The sequence below is a fragment of the Mus caroli genome, unplaced genomic scaffold, assembly GCF_978045245.1.
Source record: "Mus caroli unplaced genomic scaffold, Mus_caroli_1 scaffold_3, whole genome shotgun sequence".
In the NCBI taxonomy this organism is placed as follows: Eukaryota; Metazoa; Chordata; class Mammalia; order Rodentia; family Muridae; genus Mus; species Mus caroli.
Genome location: NW_028227258.1, coordinates 6,754,113 through 6,778,990, shown reverse-complemented (window position 1 = coordinate 6,778,990; position 24,878 = coordinate 6,754,113). Strand labels below are relative to the sequence as shown.

At 45.9% G+C, this 24,878-nt stretch overlaps 1 protein-coding gene across 10 annotated transcripts in view; it reads right to left on the bottom strand.

Moving 5' to 3' along the window:
- Positions 1 to 1,080: 1,080 nt before the first annotated feature.
- Positions 1,081 to 24,878, bottom strand: part of St6galnac3 (ST6 N-acetylgalactosaminide alpha-2,6-sialyltransferase 3) — a 532,491-nt gene continuing 508,693 nt past the window's right edge. For all 10 annotated transcript variants that reach the window (XM_021157895.2, XM_029475445.2, XM_029475442.2 and 7 more), the window contains 2 exons: positions 4,241 to 4,348; positions 1,081 to 3,229 (listed from right to left, as the gene is read on the bottom strand). In XM_021157895.2, the coding sequence (XP_021013554.1) occupies positions 3,043 to 3,229; positions 4,241 to 4,348 (295 nt within the window). In that variant the 3' untranslated portion in view covers positions 1,081 to 3,042. The remainder of the gene's footprint in view (positions 3,230 to 4,240; positions 4,349 to 24,878) is intronic.

Below are 24,878 nucleotides of genomic sequence, written 5' to 3'. Positions count from 1 at the left end.
ATCATCTGTCAACTACAACATCAATATGACTTATTCAAAGGCTAACTTCAAAGAGACTTTAAATACTTTACATTTTCCATTGTTTTTAAAAGGATTCTAAAGAATTAGAAATAATATTCTATGACTTTATTTAAAAATATTTCTTAGGATAGAGTACTCCAGAGTCTCTCACTCTCTTGTATGCCATCAAGTTGTGGTGTCTCTGTGTACATTTCCATTTTTCTTTTCATAACTATTAATTAATATATAGGTAGTTATGTAGCAGTGCTGAGTGAGGTCATTTAACTTTAATGTTTGGGTGTGGATAAAAATCTTAAGGTGGACTAGTACCTGCAGGGCCGATGGGAGCTTTGTGTGACTAATGCCCTCCCTCGCCCACCCACTTGTCTCACTCTCTCAGCAAGTCCAAGATGGAAAATTTCTCCTTCACATGGGAGAAATTAGACTTTGCATTTCTACCAGAACTAAGGCTGGAAGAAAGGGACAGAAAATGGAAGCAGAGAAAAGTGTTACTTCAGAGGAAGGAAACTCCTGAGCGATGGTCAAAGCCCTCACTGCAAAGGCACTCAACTGGGCCTTCATGGAGTGCTTTTGGTTTCATACTTTGCAAAAAAAGAGACAGACAACAAGGAGAAAGCAAGAGGATGGAGGAGGATGGGGGAGGAGGGAGAAGAAGAGGGGAGGAGGAGAGAGAAGAGGAGGAGGAGGAGAGAGAAGAGAAGTAGGAGAGCTGAGAAAGGGGGGAAGGAGAGAGAAGGGGGAGGGAGATAGAAGGGGGGTGAGGGCCACTGTCTATGCCATTCCAGACGACTGCAGGCTTAAATTTGGACGCTGCCTTTTTCACACACACAGTGTGAGGAAAGCCCACACAAGAGGAAGCTATTGCTCCCTTTAGGGAGGCAGGAGAGTATGTTTGTTGAGTCTCTCATCTGTAAACACCAAAATAGTTAGCCCACCACTGACTAGGCAGTGACACAAATCAGGTTACGCACTCCTGAAGGCATTCAGATAACTGAGTGTTCATTTCATGTAAAAGCAGAACTGTATCACAACTGAGAGAAAACAACGTTCACATTGACATTTTAACATTGCTATTATTTATTTTCCTTTAAGTGGGCATTTTGATCCACTATCAGCTCTAAAATCTAACATTCATAGAACTAAAAAAAAAAAAAAGTCATATAAGCAAACAATAGAATAACCACTCCTCCCAGGGATGAGGTTGGGGCTGGGTAACTCTTGTGGGTGTGGGTGTGGGATATCTATCAGTGTGACAGTGTAGGGTAGGAAAGATGCACATCTTAATGACGTTGCATGGCCTTTAGTCCTAGGCAAGCCCTGTCAAGGTTCTACAGGTGAGGTGTCTTGTTATTTCCAGCTCTAAAACATTAAATGCAGCCTGGTTTTAGCTTTTGAATTGTTGTGCCAAGATATTTATAGATGCTTGGTACTGTCTCAGAAAACCAACTTCTAATATTTAAGGATCATTGATCTACGGAGAAGGAAGCTGTCTCAGGCCTAGACCAGGAAACTGTATTTCTCTGCTTCCATTCCTATCCATTGTCCCCGAGCCCTGGAACAGAGCCACTGACAGAAACAAAAACATTAAAAGTATCTAAGCTTATAGGGTACTGATCTATGACACAGCCATCCTTGTGGTCATCTTGTATAATCTCGGTACGCTATGCTGTATTTGGCAGAGAACTCAATCATATACTAATTTACACAAATGCTACTCTATACATATATTCTGAGGCAGAGCAACCTGGGACACAGGAACACAGCTAACAATGCAGATCAGCTGCTGGGGATGGCAGAGTGTGCCGGCAATCGTCCAGTGAGGCGGCCATGGGTGTCACAAGGTGGCCGTGGGTGTCACATGGCACACAGCATATGTGAAGCATAGCGAAGCACTTTGGGAAGTAAGCTCGTCACCATTTTACTGTCCTAGCAGAACATCTGATAACCTAAGGGACGGTCAACCCCATGAAGGCAAAAGCTCGGCCTGGGTTTGATGGTATAAAGAGTGTTTGGCACTTGGCATTGATAATGTATATGGAGAGATACCCCTTCAGCTTATAAAATAGAAATTTGAATTTAAAAATATATATTATGAATATGATAGGATACAAATTGATGCAAAAATATGTCTTGCTTTCCCTGTTTTGTGATTCAAAAAGCATCTCATTTGTTGGTACTGAGTGCTGAAGCAGAGAGAGGAACCCTTTGGTTATGCTCAAGAAATGCATTCACAGTATGTGTTCTTACAGTGTTGAAGTACATCTAACATGTTAATATTTAGCACTCAACCAAAAATAACTAAACATTAATGTAGGTAACTGTAATAATATGTTTAGTTATATTGTTTTGAGTAGTGAGAGCACAGCTGTCTGAGTGAAAATTTGTCAATATTTGCTACTTGATACATTTTGAATTAAGTCTCTGAGATAGTCCAGTAATCCTGGTACGCAGGAATTACAGAATGCCTTCATTGCTACATTTAGGTAGGTGGCCTGAGGCTTTCGCTGAGAGACATGTGGAAGGAAGATGGCATATCAAAAAGAGATACCTCCCCTCTGTCAGGCTGACTGGTAACTGTGGCATGACATCTATACCCTGAAGAATGACTTGGGACAGTGTTTGATAGTCCACCATTTTCCAAGATGGGGAACAGCCCGTGCACTCAGTAACCTTGCCTGAAGCAGGGTGAGTCGTCACTTCTGGAAGCCTCTTGAAGAATTCTGAGCAGCTATCTTGAAAGGTAATCTTCGTGTTTTCTTTAGTCACAGCCATCAGGTCACTGGCCTTCATTTCAACTGTAGGTAAGTTTTAAAGTGCAATTCATAGGGCTGAACCATCAGAAAGATCAGAATGAACATGACCACCTCCCACAGAATGCCAAGTTCAAATTACTAACAGAGTCAGTATCCACACCAGAGAATGTCCAGGACCATGGTCACACCCTGAGCATCCTGCCCACACCGTCACCACCATCAGCCTCTCTTCACCACAGCTGCAGTGTCACAGTCAGGAAGCACGGCATCAGGACAGCGTCCAGTTCGGGTGTGTAAATACTATTCTGTGCTTCTTGGCCCACTTGGCAAACACTTTCTTCTCGGTGATGAACCTGTGTCCCCCGTACGGGGCATGTTCATGGAGAAGATATTCATTACACTCGTCCTTCCCTTGTTCATAGTAATGATAGGGGACTTTTCTATACCCTTCTGTCCTGGAAAAGAAACAGAAGGGGAGGAAGACTGAGCCAAGGATGAGGCTGGCGTTACAAGAGTCCATTACATACCCTGCAAATGCATTTAACTTACAAACCTTCATCAATGAGCTCAGTTAAAAGCTACTGCACATGAAAGCTTTTAGGGAAACGGAACCGTTCTCAGTGTCCTAATAGATCAAATACAATTTACATATCCTACCAATTACATTCAAACACATGGCTCAGTTTCAAAGGAGGAGATGGTATAAGACATAACAAACCTTACACAGCCCAATGCTCTTTAAGGGGTAAGGAAACTGAGTTTTCACAGTGAAGTTTGGGGGTCATCTGTGTTCTCTTAGACTTAGTGGTTACAGCAAATGTTTATTCATGAAGACTGTGACCCAGAGTTACATTTTAAGAGCAGGATTAAATGCTCTCTGATTCCTATCGGTACAGGAACTCTATTCCACCACCTTCATAAAGCATGAGAGTTTGTCAATCTGATTAGAAGGTACCCTGCCAGACACCATAGACTGTGCATGAACACACTCATTTAAAATAGAGTCTGGCAGATCAGTCACACATTAGTGAAATAAAAATTTCAGGAACTCTTGTTGAGCCAAAATGTTTCTCTGAGGTATCAGGGCATTTTCTTCTTTGTGAGCAAATAGAGCCACTGGCTGACAGCTGTCCATTGAGCCCCCAGATGTGGCAGCCTTGACTTTGCAAATTAAATCACCGCTAAACTTGCTGTAGATTTCCAAGATCCAAGTCCTGGCTATGTGACTGATGAAGAGGGTTCCTTCTGACATGAGACATCAGACTGCAGTAAACACTGTTTTCTTTCTATCACTCCTAAAAGTCGGAACATAACGCACTGACAAGAACATGTCATGTTGGCAAAGAACACCCGGAAATAATTGTCATCTGATCTATTTCTCAGATTTATGGCATTAAAATGAATTGTGATATTTTGACAAGATATCAGAATTGGAGCTGCATAAAAATAATTTCCTGTGATCTTACTTGCAGTAGGTTTCATTTATCATCCCGTAGACGTGGATACTGTAGCAGGCGTCCATAGCCAGGATAAAGGTAAACCAGCCGGTGCTGAGGTAGGAGCCGGACTGGACTCTGTAGGGACAGAAACAGATAAAACAAAACACAGGATGACAAGAAGGTGCAGCTAGAAACAAGCCATACTTGATCAAAACCACAGTGCCCGTTATCAGGGGGAGCACTGAGAAACCTGACAGTCTGTCAAGGATACACACTTATTGTGAATTATCTCTGAATAATTTATAGGCACACTCTTGCTCACACTACCTTAAGCCTCAAAGCTCTGCTGGGTGGAAGAGAAGCCATATGGCAAATATCTGAAGTCAAATAATCCTTCTCCCTTCAGGTGAAGAATAATTTATTTGGTCTTCTGTAAGACCCAAATTAGGGGTGTGGATCAGCAGATGGGTTTTCTGAGAGATTCTCAGAGCTCTGATGAGCACGAATGATAATGGCGTCTTGCTTACCTGGACACAGCACTTTCTCAAAGTCTCCTTAGCATCTATTGCATATTTTAATATTGTGTTTTCGTGGGTATGTGGCTGTGTGTATGTGTGTGCGTGGGCATGTGGGTATGTGGTTGTGTGTGTGCAGATATGTGTATGGGTACGTGTTTAGTTATGTGGATGTGCGTGTGTGTGTGTGTGTGTGTGAGAAAGAGAGAGAGAGAGAGAGAGAGAGAGAGAGAGAGAGAGAGAGAGAATTTGTGAGTGTGTGGACATGTGGGTGTGCGTATGTATGAGTATGTGAGTATGTAAGCATGTATACTTCTGTAGATGTGTGGGTATGTGGATGTATGGGTGTGTGATTGTGTGAACATATAGAAGTGTAAGTGTGTACATGTATGTGTGGCAGTGCCTGTGCACAAGAGGAAGACAAAGTGCAGGAGTCAGTTCTTGCCTTCCACCATGTGGGTCTTGGGAATCAAACTCAGGTAAAATTTGAGTTGGTTGCAAGTACTTTTATCTGCTGAGCCATCTCCCCCCCCCCCCATAATTTATGAATTTATTTTTGAAGTGCTGGGGAATGAACCCAGGACTTTGTATATACTAAGCCAGCCCTCTTCTGCTGAACTCCAGCCCACTCTTGGCTTCTCCATGCAAGGTAAATACAGTGTAGTTAACCTCTTTCATGAAAGCATCTGCGTGTTTTCCGAATCAGCCTTGTAGGTATCAGAACACGAGCTGCTTCTTAAGACCTGGCTCCAGCCTCTTAGACATATTTTACTGGTCACCTATAATGTGTCCATCCCTCTTAAAGATGCTATAAATACAAAGTTATGGCCATCGTCTCTGTCTTTATGCTGACTGGAAGATGAGATTTACATCCAGCTGCTCTATAAAGCTCCTCGGGGATCGCCTCTGTGATGATGGTAACAGGAGTCTGGGGTGGAGGTGTGTGTGTGTGCTGGGGGAGAGTGAGTGTGGTTAAAGAGAACAAGGCCCTGTGGGCCATGGCAGGGGAAATACTTCAGGAAGATCACACTATCCCAAACATGGAAATGTGCTTTGCAAAGCTTGGTTTGTCTGAGGTGGGCTGTGGAACGCGGTAGTGGGATCTGGGGATGATTTAATCAGAGACAGTGCTGACTGCAGGAGTCTGCCAAAGGCAAATGGTTCAGGATGGATCTCTGCATCTATCCTTAGTCAAGCTGACCTAATTCATTCAAAAGGCTCAATAGTCTTTCTCCTCACACCTCTTCCTGCAGAGAAGTGGATTGCCCTAAGTTAGCTGGCAGCTGTGCAGAGACATTTCCCTCTAGACTCAGGACTGGTAGGACTTCAGCCAACTAACTCTTCTACCAGCTAACACTCACATACCCAGCACCACCCTGAGTGAGGTTCCTAGCCAGAGGCCAGTATCTGTTGATAACCAGAACCCCAGTACTGAGGATATACATCCTTAACACGATGCCATCCTTGGGTCTGAATTATAACCCCTTCCTTCCTTCCTTCCTTCCTTCCTTCCTTCCTTCCTTCCTTCCTTCCTTCCTTCCTTCCTTCCTCCTTCCCTCTCTCCTTCCCTCTCTCCCTGACTAGTATCAACCTAGAACATGTCAGCACTTCAGGAATTACATGAACTCACACGGGGAGGTGATAGCTGATTTTTTAAAAAACCTTATTGTTTAAATTTTGTGTGATTCTCCAGGAGAGGCCAATGGAACCCATCTGTGCCCTCTCTGCTATCTTGTCTCTGATTCTGAACTGCTTCTGTTTAAGAATCCATTTCTCTGCATCTGATGGTGCATATTTTCCCAATGGAGAATGCAGGTGGCACTCTGTGCCTGTGGGAGACTGGAACCCGGACCCCCATACCCACCCAACTCTTCAGGTGCTGAACCTCCTGTGTAATGGAGCAGCATCTGAATGGTACCTACGCACACTCTCCCTAATGCTTCCGGTCACCTCTAAGTTAATTCTAACTAATGCAGTCACTATATAAAGAGCTGGGCTAATATATTATTTAGGGAACAATGACAAGAGTTCAATCTGTTAATGGATTATCCTGATGCAGTTCCCTCCACATAGTGGAAAACAATGTGTAGCACCCAGAGATCCAAGACCGGGTGGGCACTGAGGGCCATGGGTTCCAGCGACTGAAGCACAGTGAGCTGTCTGTACTGTTCTACGGGATGGAACCAGCAGTGGTGTAGAAGTGTGGTTGAGGAGTGGGAAGGAGTCATACAGAGAACAAGCCTTTGTTACCACATGGCTCGGCAGAAGGCATTCTGTACCTAGCATGGCGTCTCGGGGAGCATCAAGGAATCAGGGTTAGAACAGGGAGTGCCATAACCCAAGGTCTCTCAGATATTCTATGTGCACACTCTGTCGTGTGCTGCCCCTGCATGGCCACTGCTCTGACCGACTCAGATGCTTGCTCTTCTTGATTATTCCAAAGCTTTACCCGCTTCCTACCCTTTCCATAGTTCTTCACCAGTGACTCAACCAGGCACAGTGGAGGTCACTGAAATCATGGCGCTTGTTAGAATGGACTGTATGTGTTTGAATGTTTCTATCTGTTAGAAATTCAACACAGCATTTGTTTATAATCTGGGGGGGCGGGGGGACATACCATACTGACTGTGTGCTAGAAGCTGCTACGAAGTATTAGAGGAAGCCTTCGAGTTAGCACAATCGGTCGCCATATCATACAACACACCAACACCTGTGTGAGAACAGTGCCGTGCAGGTTGACATCAGGATAAATGCTCTCACGATCCATCTTGGCCACTGACTGAAGGGGGCTGCTGCAGACAGCTCAGCTACCCCCTGGGTCAGCGACCGTGCTTCTAGGTTGGATGACTGAACCATGTCATATCTAAAGCTGCTTCCAGTTTTAAAATCCAGTGATTCTGGGTCCTCACCAAGCTGTAACTGTTGAACACTTCACCATGATGTACATGTGCTGATCTTGTAGTCAGTGAGGACACGGGCCACATGACCAGCTAGGCTCACTGGCGTGATGGACAGCACTGCACCATGATGTACATGTGCTGATCTTGTAGTCAGCGAGGACACGGGCCACATGACCAGCTAGGCTCACTGGCATGATGGACAGCACTGCACCATGATGTACATGTGCTGATCTTGTAGTCAGCGAGGACACGGGCCACATGACCAGCTAGGCTCACTGGCGTGATGGACGGCACTGCACCATGATGTACATGTGCTGATCTTGTAGTCAGCGAGGACACGGGCCACATGACCAGCTAGGCTCACTGGCGTGATGGACAGCACTGCACCATGATGTACATGTGCTGATCTTGTAGTCAGCGAGCACACGGGCCACATGACCAGCTAGGCTCACTGGCGTGATGGACAGCACTGCACCATGATGTACATGTGCTGATCTTGTAGTCAGCGAGGACACGGGCCACATGACCAGCTAGGCTCACTGGCATGATGGACAGCACTGCACCATGATGTACATGTGCTGATCTTGTATTCAGCGAGGACACGGGCCACATGACCAGCTAGGCTCACTGGCGTGATGGACAGCACTGCACCATGATGTACATGTGCTGATCTTGTAGTCAGCGAGGACACGGGCCACATGACCAGCTAGGCTCACTGGCGTGATGGACAGCACTGCACCATGATGTACATGTGCTGATCTTGTAGTCAGCGAGCACACGGGCCACATGACCAGCTAGGCTCACTGGCGTGATGGACAGCACTGCACCATGATGTACATGTGCTGATCTTGTAGTCAGCGAGGACACGGGCCACATGACCAGCTAGGCTCACTGGCATGATGGACAGCACTGCACCATGATGTACATGTGCTGATCTTGTAGTCAGCGAGGACACAGGCCACATGACCAGCTAGGCTCACTGGCATGATGGACAGCACTGCACCATGATGTACATGTGCTGATCTTGTAGTCAGCGAGGACACAGGCCACATGACCAGCTAGGCTCACTGGCGTGATGGACAGCACTGCACCATGATGTACATGTGCTGATCTTGTAGTCAGCGAGGACACGGGCCACATGACCAGCTAGGCTCACTGGCGTGATGGACGGCACTGCACCATGATGTACATGTGCTGATCTTGTAGTCAGCGAGCACACGGGCCACATGACCAGCTAGGCTCACTGGCGTGATGGACAGCACTGCACCATGATGTACATGTGCTGATCTTGTAGTCAGCGAGGACACGGGCCACATGACCAGCTAGGCTCACTGGCGTGATGGACAGCACTGCACCATGATGTACATGTGTTGATCTTGTAGTCAGCGAGGACATGGGCCACATGACCAGCTAGGCTCACTGGCATGATGGACAGCACTGCACCATGATGTACGTGTGCTGATCTTGTAGTCAGCAAACGCGGGCCACATGACCAGCTAGGCTCACTGGCGTGATGGACAGCACTGCACCATGATGTACATGTGCTGATCTTGTAGTCAGCGAGGACACGGGCCACATGACCAGCTAGGCTCACTGGCGTGATGGACAGCACTGCACCATGATGTACATGTGCTGATCTTGTAGTCAGCGAGGACACGGGCCACATGACCAGCTAGGCTCACTGGCGTGATGGACAGCACTGCACCATGATGTACATGTGCTGATCTTGTAGTCAGCGAGGACACGGGCCACATGACCAGCTAGGCTCACTGGCGTGATGGACAGCACTGCACCATGATGTACATGTGCTGATCTTGTAGTCAGCGAGGACACGGGCCACATGACCAGCTAGGCTCACTGGCGTGATGGACAGCACTGCACCATGATGTACATGTGCTGATCTTGTAGTCAGCGAGGACACGGGCCACATGACCAGCTAGGCTCACTGGCGTGATGGACAGCACTGCACCATGATGTACATGTGCTGATCTTGTAGTCAGCAAACGCGGGCCACATGACCAGCTAGGCTCACTGGCGTGATGGACAGCACTGCACCATGATGTACATGTGCTGATCTTGTAGTCAGCGAGGACACGGGCCACATGACCAGCTAGGCTCACTGGCATGATGGACAGCACTGCACCATGATGTACATGTGCTGATCTTGTAGTCAGCGAGGACACAGGCCACATGACCAGCTAGGCTCACTGGAATGATGGACGGCACTGCACCATGATGTACATGTGCTGATCTTGTAGTCAGCGAGGACACGGGCCACATGACCAGCTAGGCTCACTGGCGTGATGGACGGCACTGCACCATGATGTACATGTGCTGATCTTGTAGTCAGCGAGCACACGGGCCACATGACCAGCTAGGCTCACTGGCATGATGGACAGCACTGCACCATGATGTACATGTGCTGATCTTGTAGTCAGCGAGGACACGGGCCACATGACCAGCTAGGCTCACTGGCGTGATGGACAGCACTGCACCATGATGTACATGTGCTGATCTTGTAGTCAGCGAGGACACGGGCCACATGACCAGCTAGGCTCACTGGCATGATGGACAGCACTGCACCATGATGTACGTGTGCTGATCTTGTAGTCAGCAAACGCGGGCCACATGACCAGCTAGGCTCACTGGCGTGATGGACAGCACTGCACCATGATGTACATGTGCTGATCTTGTAGTCAGCGAGGACACGGGCCACATGACCAGCTAGGCTCACTGGCGTGATGGACAGCACTGCACCATGATGTACATGTGCTGATCTTGTAGTCAGCGAGGACACGGGCCACATGACCAGCTAGGCTCACTGGCGTGATGGACAGCACTGCACCATGATGTACATGTGCTGATCTTGTAGTGAGCGAGGACACGGGCCACATGACTAGCTAGGCTCACTGGCGTGATGGACAGCACTGCACCATGATGTACATGTGCTGATCTTGTAGTCAGCGAGGACACGGGCCACATGACCAGCTAGGCTCACTGGCGTGATGGACAGCACTGCACCATGATGTACATGTGCTGATCTTGTAGTCAGCGAGCACACGGGCCACATGACCAGCTAGGCTCACTGGCGTGATGGACAGCACTGCACCATGATGTACATGTGCTGATCTTGTAGTCAGCAAACGCGGGCCACATGACCAGCTAGGCTCACTGGCGTGATGGACAGCACTGCACCATGATGTACATGTGCTGATCTTGTAGTCAGCGAGGACACGGGCCACATGACCAGCTAGGCTCACTGGCATGATGGACAGCACTGCACCATGATGTACATGTGCTGATCTTGTAGTCAGCGAGGACACAGGCCACATGACCAGCTAGGCTCACTGGAATGATGGACGGCACTGCACCATGATGTACATGTGCTGATCTTGTAGTCAGCGAGGACACGGGCCACATGACCAGCTAGGCTCACTGGCGTGATGGACGGCACTGCACCATGATGTACATGTGCTGATCTTGTAGTCAGCGAGCACACGGGCCACATGACCAGCTAGGCTCACTGGCGTGATGGACAGCACTGCACCATGATGTACATGTGCTGATCTTGTAGTCAGCGAGGACACGGGCCACATGACCAGCTAGGCTCACTGGCGTGATGGACAGCACTGCACCATGATGTACATGTGCTGATCTTGTAGTCAGTGAGGACACGGGCCACATGACCAGCTAGGCTCACTGGCATGATGGACAGCACTGCACCATGATGTACGTGTGCTGATCTTGTAGTCAGCAAACGCGGGCCACATGACCAGCTAGGCTCACTGGCGTGATGGACAGCACTGCACCATGATGTACATGTGCTGATCTTGTAGTCAGCGAGGACACGGGCCACATGACCAGCTAGGCTCACTGGCGTGATGGACAGCACTGCACCATGATGTACATGTGCTGATCTTGTAGTCAGCGAGGACACGGGCCACATGACCAGCTAGGCTCACTGGCGTGATGGACAGCACTGCACCATGATGTACATGTGCTGATCTTGTAGTGAGCGAGGACACGGGCCACATGACTAGCTAGGCTCACTGGCGTGATGGACAGCACTGCACCATGATGTACATGTGCTGATCTTGTAGTCAGCGAGCACACGGCCCACATGACCAGCTAGGCTCACTGGCGTGATGGACAGCACTGCACCATGATGTACATGTGCTGATCTTGTAGTCAGCGAGCACACGGGCCACATGACCAGCTAGGCTCACTGGCGTGATGGACAGCACTGCACCATGATGTACATGTGCTGATCTTGTAGTCAGCGAGGACACGGGCCACATGACCAGCTAGGCTCACTGGCATGATGGACATGGTAGGAATGTCTGGGGCACACGTGGACAGGGGAGGTAGAAGAAAATGTTCTACCATGGGGCTGGACTAGATACCATGACTAAAGCTTTCAGAAGTGGTGCTCTCTGTCCCTGTTTTAACAAAAACTGCTCATAGGAGATGTGAGAGAGACAGTGTCATGGGACCAGGGCATTGAGAGTAAACTTTAATTTCTATGAATTCTGAGACTAAATAGAGATAGAAACAGACTGTCATTCTTTTGTTGAGTTCCTTCCACTGAAGTGTAGGATAAACGGGAGAAGAAATGTTATCCTAGCTGAGGATAAACAGGAGACCTTTGGGAAATATCAGGAGGTTGATTCTTCAGGTAAGCTGCCCTGCCTCTTCTGGTCCAGCCCAGTCATGTCTGTGACTTTCACAATAAGTATTCAAAAAATGAGTCCTCTAAGGTGAAGCAGGCTGCAGCCATCATTGGTGCTCCTATGGTTTGCCCATCTTTTTTGCACCCCAGGAAAAGAGGGTCAGGAGTTTCAAAGTTGGCTGCCTTGCCAAAGATATTCCTTCTTTACCAAATACCAAATGATAGGGACTTAAGAAAAATATACTTACGGCAGTCAGTTCCTTTTAGACCTGACCTGATTTGTTTCCAGGTAGACAGTTCATGCTAATTAGCCCCAAAGCATTCCTCAACATTATGTGTTGTGTTTGATCTACCTGGGAGAAGAGCTCCACTGCCCTAGTGCCCTGTCCTACAAACAGGGCTTAATTAGGTAGTGACATTATCTCTCTTATCAACTCTGGTATTTTGAGCCTTGAAATGTCATGGAATTTCCTACCTATGGTAAATGCTAAGGTTTCCACAAGGGTTTTTCCTCAAATACTCAGAGTTAATGTTTCTCTGAGATGTCCAACCTGGAAAAGTTCAGGTGCTAGCTGAACCCAGGAACTCTTCCAAAATGACAGCCCAGAGGTCTGAGGTCTTAGAGCAATGCTTCTCAATTTTCCTAAATGGTGTAACCCTTTCACACATGTTCCTCCTCCTGTGATTCCCCCCAACCATAAAATTATTTTATCATTACATGCTACTGTTACAAATCATAACGTAAGCATATGGTATGCAGGATATCTAATATGTGACTTCCAAAGGGGTTGTGACAGATTGAGAATCTCGGCCTTGGAGAAACTCACTAGCCTTTGGGGGCTGGCTCTGGAAATTCATATAGGAGTGCCACTTACATGCCCTCCATCTGTAGCATGATATGTATGAACCGAGTGTAAATCAGACCTGAATAGACCTTTTATGGTTCAATATTGACAACAACAACAAAAAGACAATAACTGGTGTACAGGGCTTATTCATATGTCTTAACTCACAGAGGTCTGGGATAGATAGGCATCCATTGCCTTAGAACTTCTTAAGTCTCTTCAGGGACACATATGACATTACAGTTTGTCACTCATGTGCACAGCACTACAGACCAGGCTGGCTGGCCTTCAGCCATAGCAATGTAGCCAGCTCCCCATATTTGGGGATCGATAAAAACAATTATCACCATCTACAAATACGCCATCAAGTTTCCCACGGGGATGATAGAGGAATTCAAGCCCTGATTCGGTCTGATTGGGAAGCTTAAATTAATGCTGCAGAATAATGAGGCATGCAGAAGGAAAGAAAGGAAGGACGGTTACCAGGAAGCTATCAATCACGTTTCCACTGGACAGACTCTGCATCCCTCTGCTCCTTGGTAATCACGATACTTACAGTGTGGAAGCCACTAAATGGACTTGCTCATCTCTTAGAAAAATGATTCTGTCAGTGCTGATCTGGTACATGCTGGAAGGCATACCACTTAAAACATCTCTCCTCTACTTTATTACTGATGAATATATAAGCCACTTTCCTCTTTTATGTCCCCCTGTTACTTGTTACCTAAAGGGCATGGCATAAATAGACGGCTTTGTTAGCTGTCAAAGTATTATTTACTTATTTATTTTCACAAATTTCAATAGTTTGGGCCATAGCATCTTTCCTTGTCTGTGTCTCTGATCTGTCTTTTCATTTGTGGAGACACTCGTGATGGACTTTATCCTGTTCTGGATGCATTCAGTGGAGGGACTGAGAATTCCAACAAGATGATTCTTCGAGAGAAAGCTGGGTAATGTTGAATGTCTTATTTCTTTCTCATTCAGTTTCCTGGACTTCCCACACCATTGCTTCAATGGCTTAGGTTTTGAGAAGAAGTTGACATTCTGATGGACCAGTAACTCTCTCTAGGTCAGTCTTGGGGCACTGTGGATGACAGAGTTCTTTGTGTGGCAATGGCTGGGCAGCCCTGTGTAGTTTCACTTCTCATTGTCACAGGTTTTCTTAAGAAAACAGCAGGCAGACACACACACACACACACACACACACACACACACCTTCTGGTTTAGGATACTCTCTGGTTCTAAAAGGCTGAGTTCCCCTGGGAAACAGTTTTCATTCTGCCTGATTCCTGTTCCTCTGCCGCCTTTCAGATCCCAGCCTACCATCCTGCTTTGTTATCCTTTCCTTACAAGGCCATCTGAATGCTTGACCGATGCTGGATCCCTGTCTAAGCTTTGAACATCATCCTAGGAACCACCGTGTGCAGTCAGACTAGAGCTGCGGGAAACATCTCGGTCTTCAGTGGGGAATGTGTATGGAGGAAGAGAACGAGTGTCAGAGGAGTACATACGGATGGAAGACAGAAGTGTATTGGAGCTGCTTCAGGTCATGAGCAGCTCCTGAGTGACCTTTGACTAACTCTGTGGACTCCATTCTACTTCATCTTATTTCTTCCATGAACCAATGAAAGCCAAGCTGGGGCTAATCTCAAAGCTAATCTTTCAAAGGCATAAAACAGCTCTCCTATTGTTTATTAAAGCTGAGCAAGCTCAAGGCCCTTCTTAGAATGGGAGAGCATGCTATTGCCTGTCTGTTATAATTAAGAGCAAGGGGAAAATTTTTTTTTTAAATTACTGATTAATCAGTATTTCATGTCTTGTTTTAACATGATTGAATCTCAGTTCTCTCATCAAAAACCTATACGACAGGATAAATAACAGGAACTTTCCAGATACTTTCCTAGGACGGAGAAATAGATTACAGAATACAGATTACTCAAAGTAGTATTAAATACTCCACTCCTTTCAGAAGAACACAGCAAATGAAATCAACAACAAAGAGCCGTGGCAAGCAAGCTGACTTCCATCAGCAGTAGCCTGGGATCCAGTCTGCTGCCATGAAGCCATCCTTCTCTGAATATGAAGATGCCGGCTATCTGTAACCTGTACAGTCTTATACATGGCTCCACAGTCTGAATTCATGAAAATGGCAAGGAGTTTGCTGTTAACACTGGACATCTGTGCCCTCCATCCATGGGATAGGTCCAGCACATTCTTAGGTAGTAAGCTTTTACTACAAATCAGGCAGCAGGGTTCTTATCTTAGGCTTGAATCATTAGCAAATGGGTGTAAACATTTCAACTGGATAAAAACATCATCTCCTGGTTGGTAATTCTTAAGTGAATATACCAGGTTAAAAAAAAATCCAAGGATGCAAAATGATGATGAATGGGCCACAGGTGAATGAAGAAGGCAGTAGTCAACCTCAGAAGGGGACTATGCTCCCCCTGTTCTGACAGTGTATAGTGTCCATGCTTATTAGTAGACACATAGACTACCCAGAATCAGGGGCCCGCTGAGTAGCAGTGACTGCAGGAACACTGTACAAATGAAGCAAAAGAAATGCTGTATTGTCTTCTAAATGAACATTTAAAAGTAAAATGGTAAAGCTCAAAGATATGATTTATAGCTGCTGTGGAAACAGAAGATACCACTCACAAAAATTACCCTGTTCATTCATCTCAGAAATTAAAAGTTTGTTTTGTTCTTACTCAGGCTTTAATGTTCTTTCAGTAGGAAATGCTGATTTCTGGGATTCCATTTGTAACAGGCCCTAAGACCTTAGCACAATGGATGCCATGTTACAGCCATCTTTCTAACCTTAGATCCCACACATAGGCCTTAACACCCACCAAGATGGAATCAAAGACCTAATCCACCAAAAACCTAGTTCATAGTTCCAGGATCCAGGAAAGTCCTTACATGGTCTAGCCTTGTATGCCAGTATGTAGCCTTGTATGTTTCTATGGCTGTGACAAAACACTATGGCCAAAGAGTAAGTTGGAGAAAAAAATTGTTATTTGGCCTACACTTCCAAATTGTTGTTCATTACTGAAAGAAGTCAGGACAGGAACTCAAAACAAGGCAGGATCCTGGAGGCAGGAGCTGATGGAGAGGCCTTGAAGGGGTGATGCTTCCTGGCTTACTCAGCCTGCTTTCTTACAGAACCCAGAACCAACATAATGCGCAGGGCCCTCCCAGATTTCTAATTGAGAAAATGCCTTACAGCTGGATCTCATGGAGGCATTTCCTCAAGGGAGGCTCCTTTCTTGCTGATGACTCTAGTTTGTATCAAGTTGACACAAAACCAGCCAGTATACTTTGCTTTGGGGCTTCTGTAGTTTTATTTCTTACTGTTTTTACTCACCAAAGTGTATCAACCAAAATGTGTGGGTTTTTTGTTTATTGTGTGTGTGTGTGTATGTATGTGTGTGTGTGTGTGTGTGTGTGTGTGTGTGTGTGTGTGCAGAAAAGGCAAGGAATGGTGAAAGATTTGGCAAGTTTCACAGTCATCTGCCATCCATCAATGGACTTTATATTAGGCTTTAAGAATGTCCATGTGCTCTCTAGTGGATTTACCTTGCAATATTCTGGAGGCCCCAGCGAGATTCCCATAAACTGAGCTGTGGGGACAGTAGGGGCCTCAGATTCTCTGGCCCAATAGTGCAGGGAATAAGACGGTTCCTATCAAGTGTGGACCCTAAGATGTTCCAGGGTCCCAGGGGCTACTCCTACCTCTGTTCCTGTTGACCCAGAGGCTCCTGTTGCTTCTTCCTTAAACAGGAATCTACCGAAAGTCACCTGGGTCAGTCCCCTCAGGAGGTGACAGTTTACAGAGCCTTCTGCATAGGTCACTTAAGGGTCTATTCCTGTGTTTGAGATTTGTGCACGACATCACCAGATCCCCTGGTTTGTGGTGTGCACGGTGGCCAGGGGATCTTTGTTGTTGCCATTCTGTGTGAGTCTCCATGATATTTTGTTGTGTGTTATCTGGTTGGTTGGTTATGTTTTTGTTTGTTTGTTTGAATTCTGTTGGCTAGAAGAAATGGAGCTTCCATGGGAGGAAAGTGAGAAGTCCCAAGACACCATTGAAGTATATGTTAAAACACTTGAAGAAGAATGAATATGGTCTCTGACTCTTTTCTGGGAAACTGGTCCTTTTGTGAAGTAGACTGACCGACCCTCTTTTGGAGTCAGGTGACCCAGTGACAAATATTTGGATCAGAAATAGGCTCAGGCTTTCTAGAACACTGTAACTGGATTCCCTGAGCTGCAACGAACTATTTCCCTATACTGACCAATAACTTTATCTGGTGCAAGACCACCACCTTGGCTTAAAACCTCTTGTTGTTTGGAGCAGGTGGCCCAGAAAACCCCAAACCTTGACCTGTTTTCTCCATATGTCAGAAGCAGCTGAAGTTTCCTTTTGTATGTACCAGTGAGACCCCCTTGGCTGACCTGATGAGGGGGAAACAGTTTGCCTGGCTGTGCTGAGGGGTGGAAAGGTGGTGGGGGAAGAAGTAGTTTCTTGTATCTCAGTCCCCCTTTCTCTTTCACATACATAGAGTGGCTCTAGCTAAGGAACCCCTGAAAGGGATTTCCCTGGGGCAGAGTTAACCCCTGTGCTCCCCTTAAGGGAGGTACCTCCAGAGGACCCACAACCCAGGGGTTCTTGCCCTTCCTTTTTCATGGTTCATGTCTTCTTCTCAACTGATGATCTGTATAATTGTAAAACTCAGAATCCACCATGCTCTGAAAAATCTCAGGCTTTCATTAGCTTTCTCCAGACAGTCTTTAACACCCACCACCCAACCTGGGGTGACTGCCAACAGCCCCAGCTCACCTCTTTTTCACAGCTGAGTAGTGGGGCAGAACCTAGTTTGGGAATTGGAAAGCCAGCCTTGGAGGAGGAGATGGCAGGGGAATCTCTGCCAGTCAAAACATCTCAGATACAGGCTTCTAGAAAACATTCCAGTCTGTCTAAGGTGAGCAAGATAATATAAGAGCCACATGAACTGGCTGCTGGGTTCACGGAATCCCTCTGCATGTTAGACTGGTTTGAGGCTCTGAATAGGTCTCAATTATTGGAGATTGCTCCAAAGGTTTCTAATAACCATGTAGAAGAATAACCTCTGTAGAAGAAAGCAGAATAAAAGATTGGCCCAAGCAATAATGGCAGTATGCAGGTAGACTCATAGGAGAAATCCCGGAGAGAAGCCAGAAATCCAGAAAAAGATGAAGCTAGAGATGCACCAACACACTTACTTACAAGCTAAAAGGATACTGGAAAGACAAATGTCCAAATCACAAGAGAGAAGGAGGACACCCATCCCTCATTAGGGTGAACTTATTGGATCAGGGGTCCATTTGACCCAGCCTCCAGGTGCTCAGGGTAACATTAAAGGTAGAAAAATCTGTTGAATTCCTGGATAACACAAGATCAGCCCATACAGTCCTGACAGTGCCACTTGGACCAGTAATGTCTCAATAAATGGCCCTCCACAATTGTAGGCAAACTGTGAAAATTCAGTTGATATTGTCCTTTTCCAACCCTGTTCTCTGATTAGATGCAAGATATATTTAAAAGATTATTTCTAAATAAGGACACAAATGTTCCATTTTTTTCCTAAATCAAGTGATTGATTCTTGTCTACTTGAGGTGAGAGAAATCTGTATGTTTAACTTCAAGCTATAAATGTCTATTTTTATACTCGCTACCTAGTCTTGGAATATTGTTCTTTGGAAAATTCATCAGTTGGCATAATTTCAACATAAATTTCTCTACTTTCTTGGACTCTCCATAGTAAATTGAATTCACTTTTTGCTGTTTAGACATACCTTTGCATGCCTTTTAGTTCTTTACTGGTATGCATGTCACCTCCTGAAATGACCTTACGTGTCTCTTGTTTATTAAGTTCCAATTCTGCCTTCTCTTGAGAAACATGTGTGGAGTGTCTGGTGTGTGTGTGGCGTGCTGCATTGTCTCTGGAATAGCAAGTTCCTCTGACCCCAACTGGGTTCACACTAGGGAAACAGATGTGAAGATTGCTTTCAAAGTGAGACTACCAAAGAGGACATCCCCTCCAGGTGCCATGGGGATGCACAACCGTGGGAGACCCTAGGGGGAGAAATGTGTATGGTAATTTCTCCTCCAACAGGAAGTAAGGGCTGAGCTACAGCCTAAGAGTTAACTCCAAAAGCCAGAAAGAGAAAGAGGGAATGTTTTAGGCTCATGGAGACCTGTGTGGATATGTCCAGTCATAAAAATAATGGGAATGCATATCAGAGCTCTGTCACCTATCTGAAGTGGACCTCAAAGTGCCAAACGGGTACATTTCCATGACAGACTTCTGGTTAGGAACTAAATGCACAAGAAGCAATGATTTATTTTTCTCCCTTACATTCTCTTCTGAAATATTAGTGATATCTTAATGTTTTGTATTGCTATTTTTCCCCCAGAGGAATGAAATTTATGGATCTTGAGAAAATATCCAGAAGAAAATTGGCAGAATTATGTTTTTTCTTCCTCATTAAATTCCTCATTAATTCAGAATTGAGAACAAATGTAAACAACATACGACTAAGAATAAATATAATTAAAACTGGGGGATGATGGATGCACCTTGAGTGTTCAACTGTGTTATAAACTATGTTACAAATCAGGAGCAGCTTCATCTGATCTCCACGCTTCTCCAGCCAGGCTCCCTTGGTACATACCTGCAGGCTCTCGACCTGGGCTGTTTATCAGAGAAATGGTTCATACATAAACACTTAATTTGCTAAAGGCTTTTTGTCCGGGTAGAAATAAAAACAGATGTTACTGCTACTTTAAGGATAGGCACCCTCTGAGACACCCTCAGGCCTGGAGATATGGATCTTCAGCCTTAGTTTTCTTTTCCAAGTAGGGAGGATTCTGGGATGAGGGATGACACAATGTGACTTCAGAATAGGCCAGAGGGGAAGGGTGCTTGCCATACAAGCCTAATGAACTGAGTTTGATTCCCCAGAACCTCTATCAGGCTAGAAATGAAAACTGACTCTACAACATCATCCCATGAATTCTGCAATGTGCCATGATGCCCCCCATATACATTAATACTTTTACACACACACACATATGTTTATGTATACACATTTATATATGTATATATACATTTATATATAATTTAATTTAATATATAAATTAATATTTAATTTAGAAACAAAGTTTGGCTTGGGTAACTTCAAGGTCTTGTTTGGATGTAAAATGCCCCCACTATACTCATGTTTCCTAGCTGGTTGGAGCTGCTCTGTATCGTTTAGAGCCTTTGGGAGCTATTGCCTAGCTCTGGGGTGTGGATCTCTGGGAAGCTAGCCCTGTGGTTCATTCCCTGGCTTCACTTCCTCTCCCATCTCTGCTTTCTGGTATACTGGGACATGAGCAAGGAGTCTCAAGCTTCTGCCATGGCCACCACTGTGTCTTCTCTGACATAGATCATGTTCCCTCATAGAGTGAGCTAGAACAGATCAGTAGCCCCAACTTTCAGTTGCTTCTTGTCAGGTATGTGGTCCTGGTAATGAGAAAAGCAGTGCACCCTGTGTCTTCCTCGCTAACTGCAACTCATAGCAGCTGGTGTTAAGAGTTGGAAGTGTGCACCTGTATTTGTGACTTCATTCCAAATGCTTTAGAACTTCGGCTGTGGTTGTGTTTACACAACTGCCTTGTGGATTTGCACATCAGCTGAAAGAAGGCAAGTCCTCACCTAAAGGTGAGGCTCCCAGGTGCCCTCTTCTCTCTGGCTTCCTCCCGGCTGTTTGAGTTTATAGCTTTTTAATAAATCCCCATCTCTGGTCTGTGTCAACTGAAAGAAGTCTGTGAAAAACCGAGGCTAGCCTGCTTGACCGCTAAGATCTTTTCCAATACTACGGAGTGCATCAAACACTCCAGGGCTGACAAGGGGCTTCTCTCCCAACAAATCCACAGCTTATTGGCAGTCACTCTTTGATCCCATCCCACTTTCATGCTTGGACTTAAAAAACATTGCTTTTCTCCAACTTACCCTTCAACTTATCTTAAAATCATGCCCTTCCTAAACAGACAGAGGCTTCAGTGTTCTGAATGCTAATAGCCTTTCTCTACCTCGGGTCTGGGCTTCTGCTCCCTGCTAACCTGATAAGGTAATTAATAGAAGGACTTGGCTTTCTCATCTAGCTCTCCTTGCAAACAGTCCTCATCAATATAGGTTTCTCTGCATGACTTTTAGAAGGTAGAAGGGAAGTCTGTAACCATGTCAGAGTCTATCTGAGGAGATCAAAGTACATCTCCGGCCGCTTCCCTTGCTGGAAGAGAAATTAGATGGTTCACCTTCTTCTAGCTTCTTGTCAGAACCAGAACTCAAGGTGAAGAGTAAAATTTATAATTTTAGGTCCTATAGTAGTGTGGTATCTAAGTTCAAAAATTCAGGGCTAAATGTTGTGAAGAACAGGCCCAGGCGAGTCCAGGCACAGCCGGACCCACCCTATAGCTGGGAATGTCTGGCCATAAAAGATAAAGAAAAGAATGCAGGAACTGGCCAGGGCTATCAGGGCTGACTGAATGGCCATCTGGCAGGATGGCGCCTCCCGGGCGGTGCCTCCCTCTAGCCCACCATAAATCATACATTAACCAGATGTCCTGCTGACCTCGATAAGTCCCAGGCCCTTGTGCCTCCCTATGCCTTAGCTGGCACGTACTACCCTGTTAACTTGTAATCACCCCACAGACATTTAAATGAGCCAATCATGTGTAACCACGCCAATTCTTTCTATTCCTCCCCTTTTGGTTTATGTTTTTTTGCCTTTATAAGCCTGTGAAAGTTTAGGCCGGGGTCGGACTCCTCTACCCTTGCGTGGTGTATAAGTTTTGACCCCAGCATGCTGGTTTGAGCGCTCCTTTGTTGTTTGTGTGCCATTAAAGCCTCGTGTGGTTACAGCAAGTTCGGTCTCAGCATCTCACTGGGTGCGCGCCTTCCCGAGATTTGAGTGAGGGTCTCCCTTCGGGGATCTTTCAAAGGTAGCTAAGCTTTTCCTCAGTTATGAGCAGCGGGATTAGACTTGAATCTGCACTTGACATAACACTTCTGGAGCTCTAGCGTTCTTTCAAGATGAAAAAATTAAAAATAACTTTAAGATAAGTGAAATTTTAAACAAAAGTTCCATGGACTGATGTAGAGTATCTGACCCCAGAAACAGGGGTTGGGGCTAGAAGCCTCATTCCTAATGCTTCAGTATCTACCACTGAGCTCACCCTAAGCTGGTCTCTGCTAGACTCTACGTGATCAAAACCGTAGAAAGGAAATTTAAAAAGACAGGTTTGCCCTTTCTATATTTAAAACAGATAAAATTATAGCCACTTCCTTTTGAGCCAGCGTCTAAGGTATTGTAGAGTTAGTTACCATTGCTCAATAGTATCCCAAAGTAGTATTTCTTAATAGTAAAAGCTAAGCTATACCCTCATTTCCTTTGTCTTTTAAATTTGCTTTAGGGGTTCAATAGAGGAAGGAAATTCACTCTGAAATTGTAAGAGGAACAAGTGACCCCTGGGAATTTAGGCATTAAGAAGCTCCTCATGCCTGACACTATTTGTCACAAACAACTTCCTTCCAAACAATGGAGTATCATTAGCATCAGAAAGCATGAGCTGTGGTCCAGAGTTCTAGTCCAGGGACCCAGAAGCCTGCCTGGATTTAGTCAAAGTTAATGGACTTGCATTCATTAAACTACTTGAGTGATTGTGCACAAGGCTACATAACCACCATCCCAGCGTTTCAGAGGTGGAGGCAAGGGAATGAAGGGTCTAAAGCCAGCCTCTACTACACAGAGAATTCAGGCCTGCTGGGACTGCATGGGACTCTTGTCTCAAAACACACAAACAAGCAAACAACAGGAAGAAAGAGGGCCAAGCCATTTGTCCACTGTGTCAGACTATAGCAGCTTAGGGGATTCAGTTCTTTGAAAAGTCCCACCTCCTTTTCCATTCTTGAAATGCCCGTTAGACCAGCGTTTAGAGAAGAGAATTCTTTCTTGGAGGTCTTTGCAGTGTTCCAGTTGAAGTGGGTTCCATGTTTGATGGCTCTGGCTCAGTGGGGTAGGGATGGGGATGATAGCCTGGCCTAGTTTGGTAACAAACTCAGCCACTGTGAGTCGGGGAAAGCTCTGCATGTTTGGTGCCTAAAGTAAGTCTACATTGGGAAGAAACCTTTTTGTGCATACCGTGTCCACACAGTATCTAGAATCCCCAAGAACTTCTAACTTCTGTTACATCCCAGAATAAGAAAACTCTAACATGTCAAGGAAGGATGCATCCCCTTTAATGTCTGGGCAGAGGAAGAAGCAGTGGTCCCCTCCCTTCCAACAGAAGATGCGGTGTCTGTGGGGTCCTCTTGGGGTAGAGGAGGTAAAAGCCACAAAGGGAGCTGAACACAAAGCTACAGCAGTGGATTCTGGGAACTTGTTAATGAAACAGCAGAGCTTAGAAGACACCCTTCACCCAAGAGGAGCGGCCTGAGACGCAATCATGTGGCATCTCTTCATGGATCTGCTACGCTGTACGAGCTACAGAATGCCAGGGAAAGAAACCTTCATGCCCAACCAACCTCCATGACTCAACAGAACACCAACTGATGAGGATTTAGACTGCTCCCTCCACATTACTGTACCAAGGACTCCCCTGTTCTCATAATGAAAATCCTTTCCTGATGAGAGACAAAAATTAGAGGGTGCCAGCCCATAGTCCCAGCTACCAGAGATGCAGTCTCAGCTCCGAGATACAGCCCTAATGAACTTCATTCCTACAGCCTTGTATGCCCCAAGTCTCTATTCTGTACCCTGCACTTTTTAAAATGTTCTTTATCTCCTCTCTCATATATTACATCACAACTGCAGTCTCCACTTCCTCCTCTCTCCCAGTCTCTCCCCTCCCATACCTCCCCCTTCCCTTAGACCCACCTCTCCTCAGAAAGAGAGGCCTCCCAGGAATACCAACTAAATATGGTGTAACACACAACATTAAGACCAGGCACATATCATATAAAGGCTGGGTGAGGCAGTAGGAGGAAAAGGGTCCCAAAGGCAGGCAAAACAGTCAGACACAGCCCCTTCTCCCTCTGCTAGGAATCCCACAAGAACACTGAGCTACACAACCACAGCATATATGTATAAAGGCCCTAGTGCAGACCCTTTCGGGCTCCCTGATCTCTGCGAGCCCCATGAGTCCTGGTCCACTGATTCTGTGGGCCTTGTTCGTGTGGTGTCCTTGACCCCTCTGGCTCCTCCAGCCCTTCCTCTCCCTCCTCTGCAGGGTTCCCTAAGCTCCCTTTAATATTTAACCATGGGATTCTGCATCTGCTCTCATCAGCGGCTGGATGAAATCTCCCTGTTGATAATTATGCTAGGCTCCCGTCCCAGTATATCCAGCCATCAGGACAAACTGTATGTCAGAGGTTTTGTGGCTGGGATGGTGTCCCAGTCCCTCCACTTGGGGTCTTTCCTGGTTACGGAGGATGTCCAGTTCAGGCGACATGTGCCCCATTACTAGCAGTCATCGCTAGAGTCACCCTCGAAGATTCCACGGAGTTTCCATTGCTCCGGGTTTCCACTTCACCGTTGAAATGCTCCTCAATTCCTGTCTTCTCCCCAAACCTGATCCCTCCTGTTTCCATTCCACCTATGAAATCTATGAAAAATGTTCTTTTAAAAAATGAAATAAATGTCCTTGCG